Below are 15,777 nucleotides of genomic sequence, written 5' to 3' on the forward strand. Positions count from 1 at the left end.
AGGTGATGTAGGTGAGATATGCGAGTAGTGGCTCATGTAGCCTGGAGCCTCCAGCAGGAATCAGGAGCGTGCTACAGCTGTTGGTAACCTCACTTCTTTCTAACTCCACAGCCACACATTTTTACATTCTCAAACTTTAGTCTTGAGGATCAACAGACCATGACATCACTTTAGAGAATTTATGAGACTTATTTGTCATATTAAAAACAGATCAGTTGAGATCTGAGGGTATAAACTAAAGCTGGATATGAATCTTTGAACTGTGCTGGATGTTTACAACTGACAGTTTGGGGTGCATTTTGTTTTCTCTTCCCAATAATTCTGACTAGCAGGTAGTTTGCTTTCTGACAGTCACAACATGTGTTTGTTGCCCTGTTGGCTTTTTTTGGGGATGAGACCAGAGAGAGATCTCACTCTCAATTACTCTCTCAAATCTTAATCTGAGAGAGAATCTTAATCTCTCAATTACTTTGGTAAGAGCAGTCTAATCGTAGGCGAAGGCCCAGATGTGAAAATAAATCCCAAATTGTGATAATTTGTAGTTTTTTATTTGGACACCTGAGTCAATATACTTTCTGTCTGGTGCTGCTTTTCATGTTTTAGGTTATGTCCAAATTAAAGGAAATCTTAGATTTTTTATTCATATTTCACAAATAACAGTCGGTTAAGAAATGGTTTTCCCAGTTTGGTGTGGAAGAACTTGACTGGCTCACACTGAGTCCTGACCTCAACCCACAAACTGTAAGCCCGGACTGTTAGTTCACCCACAAACAAAAGGTAGTTATGAGTGCTATACTCAAGTGGATTTTCTTAGGACCAAACATTTAGGAAATATTTGGAGGGAAACTGCAGCCATTGGTTACCTGAGAGAGAGAAAACTGCCAGGTCTTTTATTTTTTTTATTTTATTTTTTTTTTAAAGAAAGAGATTACAGCTCTGCATTGCGATATCCATCATTCCTGAATGAGATATTGAAAGGGTTTATTAGACTGAAGAGCTACACTTGAGTCCCACTCCAACCATACCCATCTCCATTTTGAAATTCAACACATTCTAGTCCTTTGGAGAGTCCATTGCTGTAAATAGTCTTGCAATAGAGGGGGTAAAAATCCTAGCTCAGACCCTGGCAGGAAAAGGGATTTATGGAAGGCAAACTCCAGCGATGCACCTTGGGAAATTAAGTCAGTCAAAAGAAAGATATCTATAATATGAATGTCTGGAAAGCCCCACACAACCCCGGGTCTGCCTCACAGGCATGCTCTCATAGCCAGCCAATTAAGTGTGAAATACACCTCAGAAAACAGGAAAACAAAGTGAATTGCTACCATCTTATTTGTATTGCCTCCGTCTTAATTCCTCAAGTGGCCATTGGGATTCTGCACAGATGTCCAAAGGCCTCAGCTCTTTCAAACCTCATTGTAAAAAGCAATAATGATGCATGGCTGCATGGTTAGTTAAACATTGCGTTTGCATTCAGTTCCTTAAAGGGCAAATTATTTTGTCAAACTGTCTCTCATGCACTTTGAAAATCCTCTTTTATTGACCACAGATATAACTGAAGCTGTTTACTGATGTTACTGCATCCTACAGAGAAATATTATATAGTAAAACTATCAGCAACATTAATCTTTAATACTGAATAATACATGTACACTCTGCCTGGGCATTGGAGTAAAAAACCATGCATGTGAAATGAAGCGACCCCAGAGCAGGAGGGAATGCATTCTAACATAACCAAAGCCGAGCCTGCCTGAAATTATGAGTCATTAGCGCCTCAGATGGAGACATATTTATGGAGGATATTTAATAATGATGTAGAAGTAATGTAATGTATAAAGAAGAATTCAATAAAATAGCCCATACAAAAAATGTTAGTATTACCTAAATAAGGTTAAAACCAGGGATGCATGGGTTTCCAGGATTTAGCAAAGTAATGAGAGATTGGACGTGAAAGTATATGCTTAACCTTAGAAATAGCAATTTGATAACATCTTGATTCAAGCTCAGTTTACATGGTATCATGTCATGATATCATTAATATTACAACTGAGCAAACTCCATCTCTAGAGACTGTGAGATGCCACTGAAAGCCACAAAAAAGCCACAATGTGAACCTTGAGTCAAGACTCAAGTCTAAGTAGTGAGAGATTTCTCCTGGCAAGAACCATCCAAGAGGCAGAAGAAGACAACTAGAATCATGGGGACTGGACACACATGTGAAGTACAGGTGGTGAAGGCTATTCAGTTGGTTGCATTCTACAACCTCACCGCTAGATGTCACTACATCTTACACTTAACTCTGGAAAGCCACAATCTATTACAAAGACATCTTCCAAAATATGGGCCTCGCCATTGTGGCAAAAGTTGAGTCAGATTCAATGTTTTCTCAGATGTTAGCTGGAGCTTTCCATTGTCACATTGAAATGAATGAGTAGGTTGCCATCTTTTAACACAGTAGTTCTTCTGTGATGGTCTTGGATGGGGACTGTTTTTGCCACCACAAGGGAGCATCCTAGAATGGCCAGCTGGTTGTCCCCAGCCCTTCATGCAGACTTACTGGGTGTTTCTGAGGGAGAAAACTGAAAGACTGATAATCAACATGCCACATTTTTGAAATATGACAAGTAACAATTGGTTGTAATAATGTTTCTGAAATGTATTATTGGGAATTTTGGCCTACAGAAACGTTCCACGACCGGCCCAGTCAGCATAAATACTATGTGGAACAAATCATGAGTGAAAAATAGATACTGATGCCAGAGTGGTGTCCAGAAGAAGAAACTGATCAATCATGTTACTTTCAGTCTAGTTTTCAGCAATTGAAACTCATTTGGACTAAAGTGAACTGTTTGGTTCTGTATTTTTAAGATCACCATGCTGCAGATTTAAAAAAAAACACTCAATGAGTCCTCCACTGATTATTTACTATGGATAGAAGCACTTTAATCTGATTGTTTCTTTTAAGATATAATGTGCAGGAGTACAGAGTGAAAACAAACTCGTGTCCATGTTTCTCCTGTACGAACTAGAAGTAGAAATTCACCTCCCTGTATGGCCGTATACCATTGTAATAGATAGCTTATCACCCACATCAGTGAATGGATAGCCTTAGAGTAGCCAGTTGTTAAAACAGAGTCTCAGAGCAATTACAGGGAAAACAATCTCCCATTAGAGGACCCCTTGTTTTATCGTTGAACATCAATCTAATTCATAGCATACAACTTAAAGAGGAAGAAAATACACGCACACAGTGTCCACACACCTAGCATGGAATACTTTGGCTCCCATTTGCTGTTTTTGTAATAGCTGTGGGATGATCAGAACATAATGAACCTCTCAAGAGTATTCCCACAGAGCACATTTCACACATAAGGCAAGTAGGGTGTTCTGGTGAAGGAATTTCCCCTGCGGTGATTCAGGGTAGCTCAACAGCACAGTATGCTGTCTTTGCGTTCTCTGCAGTATTCGTTTTTTGTTTCGTTTTGCTTTTTGAGAAAATGAAGTTATGTTAGTCTGATTATGTATTGGCAGATTAGAGCAGCAGCACCTGATGAAGACTTTAAATCATGCTGCAAGAACCAACGTTGGCCTACAGCCGAGTCCACTTAAACCTTGGATTTATGAATGGAGTCAGGCTGGATGCACCTTTAGGTCGTATGTATTCTTTATCACACATGTGAAAAGGCAGCTTTCCCAGTCACACACCAACCCAGGAGAATTTACACATCAGCAGTTATGGCGCTTGCTTACCGTCCACCACAGTTGGATTGTCTATAGCGTGGTATAGTCCAAAAATATCTATTTCATGTTGGAGCTTATCTGTTAAGACATTAAAACTGGCAAAAAAGCTAAGTGCTACATGGGAGGTGGACATGCCCACATGTAGCCACTGCGTGATCAATGCATGTTCACAGTTAACCCATTGTCCAATGACATGATTGAGACCGTCTCTGCGTGCTGAGAGATGCCTTGAAGGAGTTATGAGAGAATCGTAACTTCATTAGCTGGCAGCTACTCCAGCTCTCCAGAGGTAGAGGGACTGAGAGGGAAAGGCATGTTTGAATTAATCTCCAAAGCCTCACAACACCACAGTGAGCCTGAGGCATATCTGACTTTCAGCATCTAAATCCCGATCAAAGAAAAGAACTGCTCAGGGGACTGTATGGTACACTTAATAGACTGATATTGGCTGTTATGGCCTGCTAAATGCTATCCACCCCTGCTGTAAATATATTTTTTACATTTTATTGATTATATATATTCAATATTTATAACAGTTTGTCAATGTGAAATGCTTAAAGTCTGTGTAAAGTCAATTCATTGATTTACTTCTAAACATATTATACATGTGGGAAAATGGTTACAGAAAACATGTGAAAAAGCTGATAACTATGCAGTACTGAATTGTGGAGATAGAGCCTTAAACTGTTTCTCACTTGCTAATTTTTCCTGATTTTCTGAGCATGCAAAAAAGGCCTACCCCGTGACGTAGTGGCGTACCCTTGGTCCCTCCCCTACTATATAAGACCGAGAGTCCGCTCTCCTCAGTGGTTAACCTGCTTAGTGGCGAGTTATTGTTACTATACCTAACACTACTACCAATACAGTCTACAGTTAGCCAGTTAGCTAAGTTAGCCACCGAGCTAGCAGGTGAGCTAGCGGCAGAAAGAACTGTAGCGTCCATGTTTCGGGTAGAGGTGGTGACTTTGACAGGTGACACTTGGTAGGGGGCGGGGTTTCAGCAAACTCAGCGGGCACGCCCACAGCGTTTGGGAGCAGAGAAAGAAGCTGATTTTTACAAAACTTTGAAGCATGTATTGATCACAGAGTCAACTGAGATTTCCACTGGACAGAAAAGGTATAGATGATGGTATCTCAAAATAAACCAGGGTTAGGGTTAGTATTAGGGTTAACCCTAACCCTGAACACAGTGAATACTATGGCCTCAGACTGACTAAATGGGAGAGACAGTATTCAAATAGTGTCCAAGTCCCAAATAATAGCTTAACTTTTTAAAATCAATGTTAAGCTACAGCAAACCCTTCTTTCAGAATTTTCAGATTAAAGTATTTAATTCAATTGATAGTAGTTGGAATGATTAGGGAATGAACACAGTATCTCTGCTGATAAAAAAAATAAAAAATAAAAAGTAAGGAATGACTATATTATACTGATTGAATTACATACATTTACATAAATCTAAATTTATCAAGAAAACAGATAAAGACAGGAGTATTGGGTTCTGCACTAACTGGGGGACAAGAGAAACTAGAAAGCAAAGCCTGTGTCTCATGAAGGTCTGCTCTAAATACAGGCCTGGTTTTCTCTGAGGCAGAAAGTGTGAATTTTAGAATTTGTTTTTCTGAATAGAACAAATACAATGTTATTTTGCACACATTATACACTGTCTATTATCCAAAACAACCAAACCAACCAACCAACCTGCATTGCAAACAGTGCATATTTATTTCTATGTTTCTGTATTAGTTGGTTAAACTACATGTAGACAGACATCCAAAATGTTGTAATAAAACAAGATTTTCCAATTGATACATTGCTAAAGTCAGGGATTCATATGTTTAGTTTTTCTTGTAGTAGCAGATACTTTTGTAATGACTTGCTCAAATTGCTACAGGCTCTGATATCATCTTCAGCAAAAACATATGAAAGCACTTTTTCTGAAATGAGCAAAGAAGACACTAATTGCTCAAAGGCTTTGCTTATCAGTCAGACGCAGACTACCAAAAAAGAAAGCAACATTTTATATAACTGCATAGAAAAAGACTCATTACGTGTCACATCCGACTAACAATTTTTCAAATTGTTTCATTATTTGTCTGAAACAAACCCTTCTATAAGAATCAGTTCATACAGTGTCAATTACTTTTAAACTGTCTATTACTTCAGTTAGACATTGTACTGATTTCCCTACTAAGATAAAAATATACTCTGACATAAAGGATGTAAACTTCTGCTTCAAAGCGCCCAAGCTTGGTCTCAAAGGGCTTCAAAGGCTGAAAGATGAAGGGGGCCCTGCATGACTCAGCATTGGCAATATGTTACTGTTGATGTCTACAACCTGGAGACCCACGCAATCTTAAAACACACCAGCTGATGAGTGGCCACACTCCCTCTCTCTCTCTCACTGCTGCTCTAACGCAATACCCAATTTGACGTTGTTTGATGACTCTGCATCTAGAATTACATAAAAACACAGAAATGTTTTCACTGCAGACACAACACAAACAAGCTGTAACTCTTCATATACCAGATTTCCAGTCAGGACACCATTGATTCACTCCAGTACAGCTTTGAGCCTGTTGCTGCAATGTACATACCAAATGATGAATATGCTGTATGTGTCTCACGCAGTCAGGGCATTTATGAACAGAAGTCATTAATTCAAAATTGAACTAGTTATAACAATAGGTTTTGTTTACAAGGACATGAGAGGAATTCAGGCAAGAGGCCACAATGGAATAAAACAATGAAGAATAACACACTCGAGTGGAGCACACAATTAAAGAGTTGATCTAATTTTAGGGTTTTTTGTTGCCTCTTTTATACAATTAGATATAGGATGTATATTCTCAGTTTCTCTCGGATTTTCATTCAAACAATAGAAGAATGGGGCTCATAGCATGGGCAATTACTGAAGAAACAGAAAGGGACTTATAACCAATTTGGACACGATCTAAAGTAAAGCACAGTATCATTGACTAAACAGTGGATAAATGACAGAAAATAATCATTCTAGAGTATCGTTGGTGTTAAAGTGATATTACAAATTAGTTCACCAAACATCCATTCACTGGTAAATGCAAGTCTGGGTACATTTCTGCCTGTAAGTGGAAAATTAATTTATCCAAAACCCTGTAGATTTGAATGGTTGAGTGGGATGAAATCAAATTCAGATTTTACAGACTGTTGATGTACAGTGACTGCAGGAATACCATTAGAGGGAGATGACAGCAGCTGTACAATATCATCAGACTATAATTACTGCAGAGTTGTAGACCTAATGGTACGCTCATCTAGTTTGACAGGGCAATAGATATAAACCTGATGTGAGGAGACTGTTCTCAATGGAGCTTCCATCAAAAGCCAGAGCCATGCCATGATTGGACGTCATCAGGATCAATGAAACAAGAACTACAATGATTGCTTAGGATTTCTTCAAGCTGTTTTAAAGAACTCCTGACTTTGAAGCCTTGTCCAGTTGTGTGTGCATAGACTGTTTAGTAGATAGTAGATACGATGTGAATATAATAATACAAACAATACTAAACAATAGTGAAGTTATACTATCCACAATGGAAGATTAGGCTTCTTTCTGCATTGTGTTTGGGAATGTCCCAGAGGGTAGTCTGGATGAAGATGGTCAGCATCATCTCACAACACACTTCCCAATGGACTCTGCCCTACAGTTGTTCAATGTTCAAAGGTTCCCTTTTAGAAATGACACATAAAATCTGGCTTCCAGGCTTGACTACAGCCAAGAAGCAGTGGACCCCCCATTGGAAATCCTCTCGAACCATGAATAAACATCCCTCAAGCAAGGAAAATAAAACCTTTGCATATTCATTCAAACCCCCTTTTTTTGAGTAGTACAGTTTCATAAAAAGACTCAGGGTCTCCTGGAAAAAGTTCATGTGTAGCTTGTGATGACCAAAAATATTGTACGGTCACTGGAAACACTAAAAATAATCTTGGACTTACCAATCTTCTTGCAACGTTCCTCTCCTCTGTTGTGTATGATGATTGGCGAGTAGATGAAGGGGCTGGCAGTGGACATGTTCTGTGCCAGCAGGCCTTTCACTTTGTGGGGACGCAGACTGACAGGCAGATTGAGCAGCTTCACTGACCTATTTTGGGCATCACAGAAAAAGACACAATAATTATATGAGTTAGACTCATTCTCCACAAGCTGATGATGGAATGTGAATTTGTTTAATAAATCTGTAGGATGGGAGCCCAGAGACAAAATCTAAAGAGAATATAAAACATTTTTTAATGAATATTCATAACCATAAGAGTAAAATGCTAGAGATACATAATGCTCCCCTTTGTTAAAGGTTACGAGGTCAGCAAACCAATAAAAACATAGGTGCAGGCTCTTGAAGAAAGTCTGTATTCCTCACTTTGAAGGACCAGAAGTTAATGAATTAATACAGGGATACCTTGTTCATGTAACCTACAGTAATAGATAAGGACTCCTGCACATCAAAACCTGCAAGTTACTGTTATTAATTAATATGTAATAAAAGGCTTTATGGTTAGGCACAAACTATTTCTACGATCAAAACCACAATTACAACTTGAGAGAAACTAGAACTTTTTTTGACAACTTCATCGGCACTGCCTTTTATCTCTTGGTGTGTCTCCAGCACTTCTGGAAGCCAAGTGAATGCAGTGTGCTTCCAAATTATTTCCACACTGAAAAAGCTCTTCACACATTCTCTCTAATCTAGTGGAACAATCTTGCTATACCTTCACAGGGCAGCTGTGGCTAAGGAGCTAGAGCAGGTCGTCCACTGATCGGAAGATCGACGGTTCGATCCCCAGCTGCTCCAGTCAGCGTGTCGAAGTGACCCTCGACAAGACACTGAATCCCAAATTGCTCCCGATGACTGTGCCAGCGGTGTGAGTGTGTGGGTGTGTATGTGCATTAGATTAGATCCTGATGAGCAGGTTGGCAGCTTGCATGGCAGGTTCTACCATCAGTGTATGAATGTGTGTGTGAATGGGTGAATGTTGGCGTGCTTTGAGCGACCGGAAGACTAGAAAGGTTCTATATAAGTGCAGTCCACTACACTTTTTAAACTTCTTGTTACATGACTTTGTTAGTTGTGTATTTGCAGAGCACCATTGTAAATAAGAGTTCTCAATTGGTTTCCCCTGAGTACATAAAGGTAAATAAAGTCAATTTACCAACTGCTCTTTGGAAACTTCTGAGTTTTAAATTGGACAAGATAAATAAAACAAAAAAAATTTATTTAGAAATTACTAAATGTTACTACACTGATTTTCCCTGTGGAACAATTCTAAAGCCTGTGAATGAATGTAAAAACATCTGAAACTGTCGTCATTGTTCTTGCCTTGAGGCATAATTAGCTGTCTGTTGAGTTATTTAAGTTTGTTGTTCCTAGTAATTCTGATTGTAGTCCGTCTTGTCTCTGGTTGAGCAGCCATTGTTTTTCTCAAGGGAGGCACTATTACCAGCCAATCAGAGTACTGGCTCATAATCTTAATGTAATGTTAATGACCCTAAACATTTCATTCCATTCCATTAGAAGTGGATGTAAAGCTCTGGGAAACAAACAACTTTGGGTGAAACAATTGAAAACCCTTTGGTGGAAAGAAGTGTTTGTTACACATAAAGCTTTTATACCCATAGTTAATAATTAGTAAGTCATTTGTCAACGCAGGAAAAGTAGCCATTTCTAATTGTCATGTCTGTTCATTTTAAATTCTTTTTATACAAAGTTATGTCTACATTCACAGTTTCTCAGATTAACATTGGGAGTGTCTTTGAGGGCTACAGTAAACATTAAAAAGGTATTTCTTTTTCTCATTTACAATTTACACAGCAGATTTTTGGAAGAATTTGAGACCTAAATTGTGTACATCCATGTTTGTTAGCTTACAGTCTCTCGTCAGTTCCTTTGTTGCCGCATTGCCACATTTCTTGGCACATTACTATCACCAATTGTCAATCAATGTCAAAGTATAAGACCATCAGCAGAATGGTGTACTGCATCACCTGCATGAATGTGTACGTGCGTCCTTGTGCGTGTGCAGAAGACACAAACAAAAAATGAGGACCTACTCCCAAAAAACATTGCTTCCAAGTGCTAATAGTAGTCATAAACTCAGCAGGGCAGCTTTAATTACAAATAAACATTTCTTTCTATTTGAAATAATTTAAACAAGTGCATGGTTGTCAACAACCTTATCAGAGAACTGACCCCAATTTACTCAGTTTGGGAAAAGAATAAATGATTAATGGCAAACCCAATTCCAAAGCACATCAAAAGCACCAATTATATACTCGTGTAGCAGTAATGGCTAACTTACTGACAAACTTTGATATGTCAGTAGTGTAATTAGTCCATATTTCTAGTTTGAATGGTATTTTGCCAAGTTAAAAGCCCACATGAAAAAGGGAGAGAAAAGTAACAAACACACATGGTCCAGACTTACCGGACAATAGGGAGCTTTGTAAAGGGCACTGGAGGGAGCTTCAGGCCATCAGGAAGGGTGATGATCTCCATTCCACCCGGACACTTAGAGGTGTAGTTTTCAAGACTCTGGGTCACCTCTTTCTTCTCTATAAACGTACAAGCATATCATTTCAGGAAAATCAATGAGCACATGGCTAAAGTACGTAAAGAAATCTATAGATACAATTATCCTAACACAAGAGAGCAGCAATTATGTCATAACACAGCTCCCTTTAAAGTTCCCCACACTCAGATAATCTGACCATCATCTCCATGGTAGAGGTTTCATCTGTGTGATATAAATTAACTGGACATTAATGACCTGTGAGGTGTCTCTCTCTCTCTCTCTCAGCAGTAACAGCCCCAGCTTTCAAGTAAAATTGTAAGTTTTATTGTACCATCAATACCATTTGAGAGAACATTACTGCTCACCCAGCCATAGAATTTGCTTTGGCTCTGCAAGTTTCGAGAGTGTCCATCAAGGATAGAGGGACATTTTGCTTGAAAAGATTTCAGACAGATATAGAACCCTTCATGGAGGGTGCCTTATGAGGTCTTACAATTGCTAGCTTTTTATACTTGGTGTATTTCTCATTTTGCTGCACATTTAATACAAAATGTTCTGTACACGAAAAATAAACCAAACACACACACACACACACACAGAGTGGGGTCCAAATGTACCAGACAACATTGAAGATCTCTAATATTTTCACATAAACCTGGGTATATAATCAGAGAGTTTGAGGGTTCAGAAACATTTAAAAACACAAGAAGTAATGACATGTAATACAGATAAATAATTTAAGACTCTGCACTTTTTCTAGGTCACCAATAAAATTTAACTTAAATTTGACCAACTTATGTTTGTGCAAAAGGTCTTTTTTCCTTGAGTTGTATCCCTTCCATTAAAGCATGTCTTCAGATGACACTCATCTACTCATCAGAGGCTCGTTCAAGTAATTCACCTGCTATAAATATTGCTGTGCCTCAAGTTTCCAGCAGATCATTGCTTACTAAGTAGCACTGTGATAGTGGGAAACATCAAATCAGAACTAAGTGAAAGTGTTAAAAGTCAAATTGATATTCTAAGCAAAGAGACGCTTTCTCAGTGTCAAAACATGGTTAGACTAAAGGGTTCTAAGGGGGAAGTTCCCAGAACTCTTAGCACTTTGCACAAAAAAAGCGACCACACCATCAGAGGATCAATACGTCAAGCTTAGTTCCCTGAGAGAGAAAAGCAACTTCTTCACAGATACAGAATTTGCTAAATAAAGAAGTACTGTCAAAACAAGGCTGTCTTGTTGTGGTCTCAGAGGATGAGTAGCCATTTCTAAACCACTTCTCTGGAGTGGAAACGAGGCCAAATGCCTCGGGTGGGGTTAGAAATACCAGTATTTCACAGTGTGGATGACTGGGAAAATGTCTTATTTACTGATGAATCCAAGTTTGACATTCATGGCAGTAACAGAAGGTGTTTGCAAGAAGACAATAATGATACTGCAGTGTATCAAACTGACAGTGAAACATAGTGGTGGGAATATTCAAGTCTGCCTAGTTTGGAGTTGGACTGTACTGAATTGACTACACCCTGACCACAGAGAAGTACCACGTCATTCTGTACCCTCTGGTTGCATCTTTATGAAGGATTCATACTGCAGCAGGATTATGACCCCAAACACACCTCAAAGCATTGCAAGAACTACTTGAAAACCAAAGAAGACCAAGGAGTCCTAACTGTCATGGACTTTCCTCAACAATTACCTGCCCTCAACCCAAGTCAAGTATTTTGTGACATCACATGAAGCTCTTTAGAACATTGTCAAATCATGCTGCGACAACATGGGTCATCAGGTTTTGCACAAACTTGTGGAGTGCATGCTGTCATTAAAAAGGGGGATGTACCAAATACTAAGACATTCTGAAATTCATGTGCATTTTTCATGTGAAAGATTAGACTTTTCAGTCAAACTGTTACGCTGATATTGTCATTTGTAATGGAAAAAATAGTATAACAAAAGAAAAAAAGGAAAATATAAGTGTTATAGAGAATCTATTTGTAGATGGTTGACCTCAGCAGTGGAGAAAGTGCCCAGGAGCCCAGGATATCTTGTGCTGAAAATGTTTATTGAAGCTTGGCCAAGGAGAATCAAAGTATTATCAATACACCCTTCTGATGCATGATGCCACCATGATTCTGAGGAAACGGTCCTCCGTGCATAGTCTTTAAGCCTTCACTGATAATACCACAAATACTCTATGCCCATAAATGATCATCATACTCAATGCATCTACAGTAATGGAATTAGCCTATTGGTTTGTTATTCTACAAACAAGGAAACACAATTACCCATCTGTGGGTTTAAGGAGTCAGACAGTCATATCCTCTGACCTTGGATGCCACAGTAATGCTGTGCCAACGTTATCAAAGTGACTCCTGCTTTCCCCAAAACACCACAGACATTTGCCTTGACCGTCTCAAGGAGAGAAACAGTAAGTCTCTCTGCCGAAATGATAGTCCAGCACTTACTGTGAGCTCAAGGCCCATGCTTGACCCTAAACATGGTCAATTACCTAATAATAAGTATCTTAACGAGTGAAACTTCTTGACTACTGAAACACATATGAGATGAGATTCTTGCATTAACAGTCAATGGATGATTTTTTTTCATGTCTCCTAGCAATAGTAAAAATATTCATACGAAACTGCCCATATGAAAATGTTAATATGTGGCTATCTACAACCTTGTAAATACAGACTGGGAGCTAGAGATTTACCACCAGTAGATCAGAAGAAGATAGAAAAGGAAGGAATGAAAAAGGAATGATTAGAGTGAGGGAATGGAGAGAGTTAAAAGAGGAAAGAGGATGGAATACAGACAGATAGAGATGGATGGAGGAAAGAAGGAATCAGCAAGAAGGAGGAAGGGTCAAAGGAATAAAATGGCAAGAGATAAATTGAGTGATGGCTCAGTTGTCCTCCTGGCGAAAAGCTTTCATGACTGATGATATATTTGTTCTTTTTCTTCTTTCTTGTTAACCATGTCCCGAGTGTTCATGGCAGCCTTGTGTTTACGGGCCACGCAAGGACACAAAGCTGGATTAGTGGGTTAGGGTGTGAGAATAAACATATTTTATTTCTTTCATATGATTAATAAAATCATGATGGATCCTTCAAAGTTTAAGTCAATTTCAGTTTAAATGTGTCTTCATTTTACAAAATGATCAATGAATTTATATGTCAACAAAAAGTATTTCATCAGCCTTAGAAAAAGCTGTTTATTTAGTTGAACTAATGGGTGTAATGAAAAGGATTAGTTTCATCATATTTCTTTATTTCCCTGCTTTCAATTTAGTTTCTATATTAAAAGCTGCATTACTGGAGTCTGTTGTGTATAAACAGCTGTTAAACTGCTAAACGCTCTACTATGTTCCTCAACTCATTGCTAACTTTGTCTGTCTTGTCTTTGGTGCTATGCAGGTAGAGTTAATGAGAACTTCTTCAGCTCAAAACAGCTTCCGAAAACTACTGGAAACAGATTGTGGTGTGGTGGTCAATGAAATGAAAACAACGATCTAAAAGACAAATGAATGTTCTTTTGAGCTGAGGAAAAGGAAAATACATTTTGATAAAAAATGGCTTTATAACAGCTGATTATAGCCAATGATACATTATTGTTGGTATACAGGGAGACTGACATCAAAAGACAAGGTAATGTAATTAAGAATCCAGGACCTTTATTGTCCATTTATTACAGGCAATAAGGAAAATGTGTCTTTTGCTGGTGTATGGCTTACGCAAAGAGACAATAGAGTCATGTAGAGATATAATCACCAACAGCTCATATCATTTACTGAAGTGGTGAAGTGCACTAGCATTGCCAACAAGAGCAGCTGCAACCTAAAAAACCCATGCGAATAAGTGTGGATTATAGGATTTCAGAATTAGGGCTGATTGAGTGATTGATGGTTACAGTGCAGACAGTAATCATACTTCACCAAAAATGAATATGTACAGTATAATCAATGCATTAAAGAATTTCTGAAAAAGTAAGAATTCGATTCAGTACAATCAACCATCCAGCATTGTTATGCAGTTGTTAAGCAACCGACCACCATCTGTAGTTTTTGTGTTTATGGCACCGTTGTCACTTGTTGCTATTACTAGTGGGCATGTTGAACTAGTGATGAAGGCAGTTGGTGATAGAGTGCTGTCTGAGTGACTGTTCAACCAAGGGAATCAATGGGCCTCATGCATGAATCATGCATACACACCAAACTGCACATGCAAACATTTCTTTTGACATTTATCAATACTTGTATACTTTCCACTCGTATAGGTAAGATCAAAATTTAAGACTGCCCTGGATCACACGTAAGCAAATACACACAAAAGCCATCTAATGTTTTGTGCCATAAAATATTAAAGATGAAAAAGCAATTCATATCATGAAAACACTGAAGTAAAATGTTCTTCAATTATTTATTCGTTTAATTATGTTAAACGTTTAGACTTATTAAAGATGATTAGGTGTAGCCTAAGTGGCAACAAAAATGAGACCAATATGCCAGCACACACACACACACACACCTATCCAAACATTAATTATAAAAACACATGTCATTAATTAGGTATTTGCCATATTAAGTAGTATAAAGTGGTGCCCAACTGACTACTCAATGGCTTATTTGCTATTGCTCAATGCATTGACCAACTAAGCCCTAAGAAGATCGCGTGTATTTAAAGATCGAGCAGATTTGTTTGCCGAGAGTGATGAGCTCATAAGCCGTTTTCGATTTCAGGGGGGGATTCTTCAAAACCTGCGAACCGCTCTAGAGCCTCAACTAAGATCAGAGCCAAAACAACCTAAGCCCACTTAACCTCATCTGCAAGTCCTCACCGCTATCGGTTTCTTGGCTACTGGAACCTTCCAGAGGTCACAGGTCTAGCATATCCCTGTCCACTGTTAGTCGTGCACTCCCAAAGGTACTCCAGAGAATCATCCAGTTAACTCCACAGTACATTCAGTTTCCATTTACTGCTGCTCAGCAGACCCAGATGAAAAAAAGGATTTTTTTATGCCATTACTGGACTGCCCAATACTATTGTAGAAATTGACTGTATTCATGTCCATATCAAGGCACCATCTCAAAATCCAATCCCCCTTACTCAATAGAAAAATAGTTCTATTCAATCGACGTCCAAATAATATGTCATGCACAGAACTGCTGGCCAGGAGCAGTGCATAAGTCTTTCATGCTACTCAGTAGTGGGTATGCATGTAAAGGTGGGTAGGAGCATGGATTGAGGTGCTGCTGGAGACGGATGGTTTATTGTTGTGTTATAACATGATAGAATTGTTACAGGTTTCTATTATCGCCATTTAACATTAATTTAGGTGATCGGGGCTATCCACTACTACCATGGCTTATGACACCATTTTCAGACCCAGCAGGAAGTGGCATAAAACCAGAAACAAGATGCGCACACGCTCAGTGGTGGAGCGAACTATCGACTAGTGGCTATGCCTAGACACAGCAGGTGGCTAGATTT

General features: G+C 38.7%; 1 protein-coding gene across 2 annotated transcripts in view; it reads right to left on the reverse strand.

Moving 5' to 3' along the window:
* Positions 1–15,777, reverse strand: part of trappc9 (trafficking protein particle complex subunit 9) — a 211,984-nt gene that overhangs the window by 171,219 nt on the left and 24,988 nt on the right. For both annotated transcript variants that reach the window (XM_053333925.1, XM_053333924.1), the window contains 2 exons: positions 10,204–10,330; positions 7,720–7,865 (listed from right to left, as the gene is read on the reverse strand). In XM_053333925.1, the coding sequence (XP_053189900.1) occupies positions 7,720–7,865; positions 10,204–10,330 (273 nt within the window). The remainder of the gene's footprint in view (positions 1–7,719; positions 7,866–10,203; positions 10,331–15,777) is intronic.

Source organism: Scomber japonicus, chromosome 15 (genome assembly GCF_027409825.1).
Source record: "Scomber japonicus isolate fScoJap1 chromosome 15, fScoJap1.pri, whole genome shotgun sequence".
Lineage (NCBI taxonomy): Eukaryota > Metazoa > Chordata > Actinopteri > Scombriformes > Scombridae > Scomber > Scomber japonicus.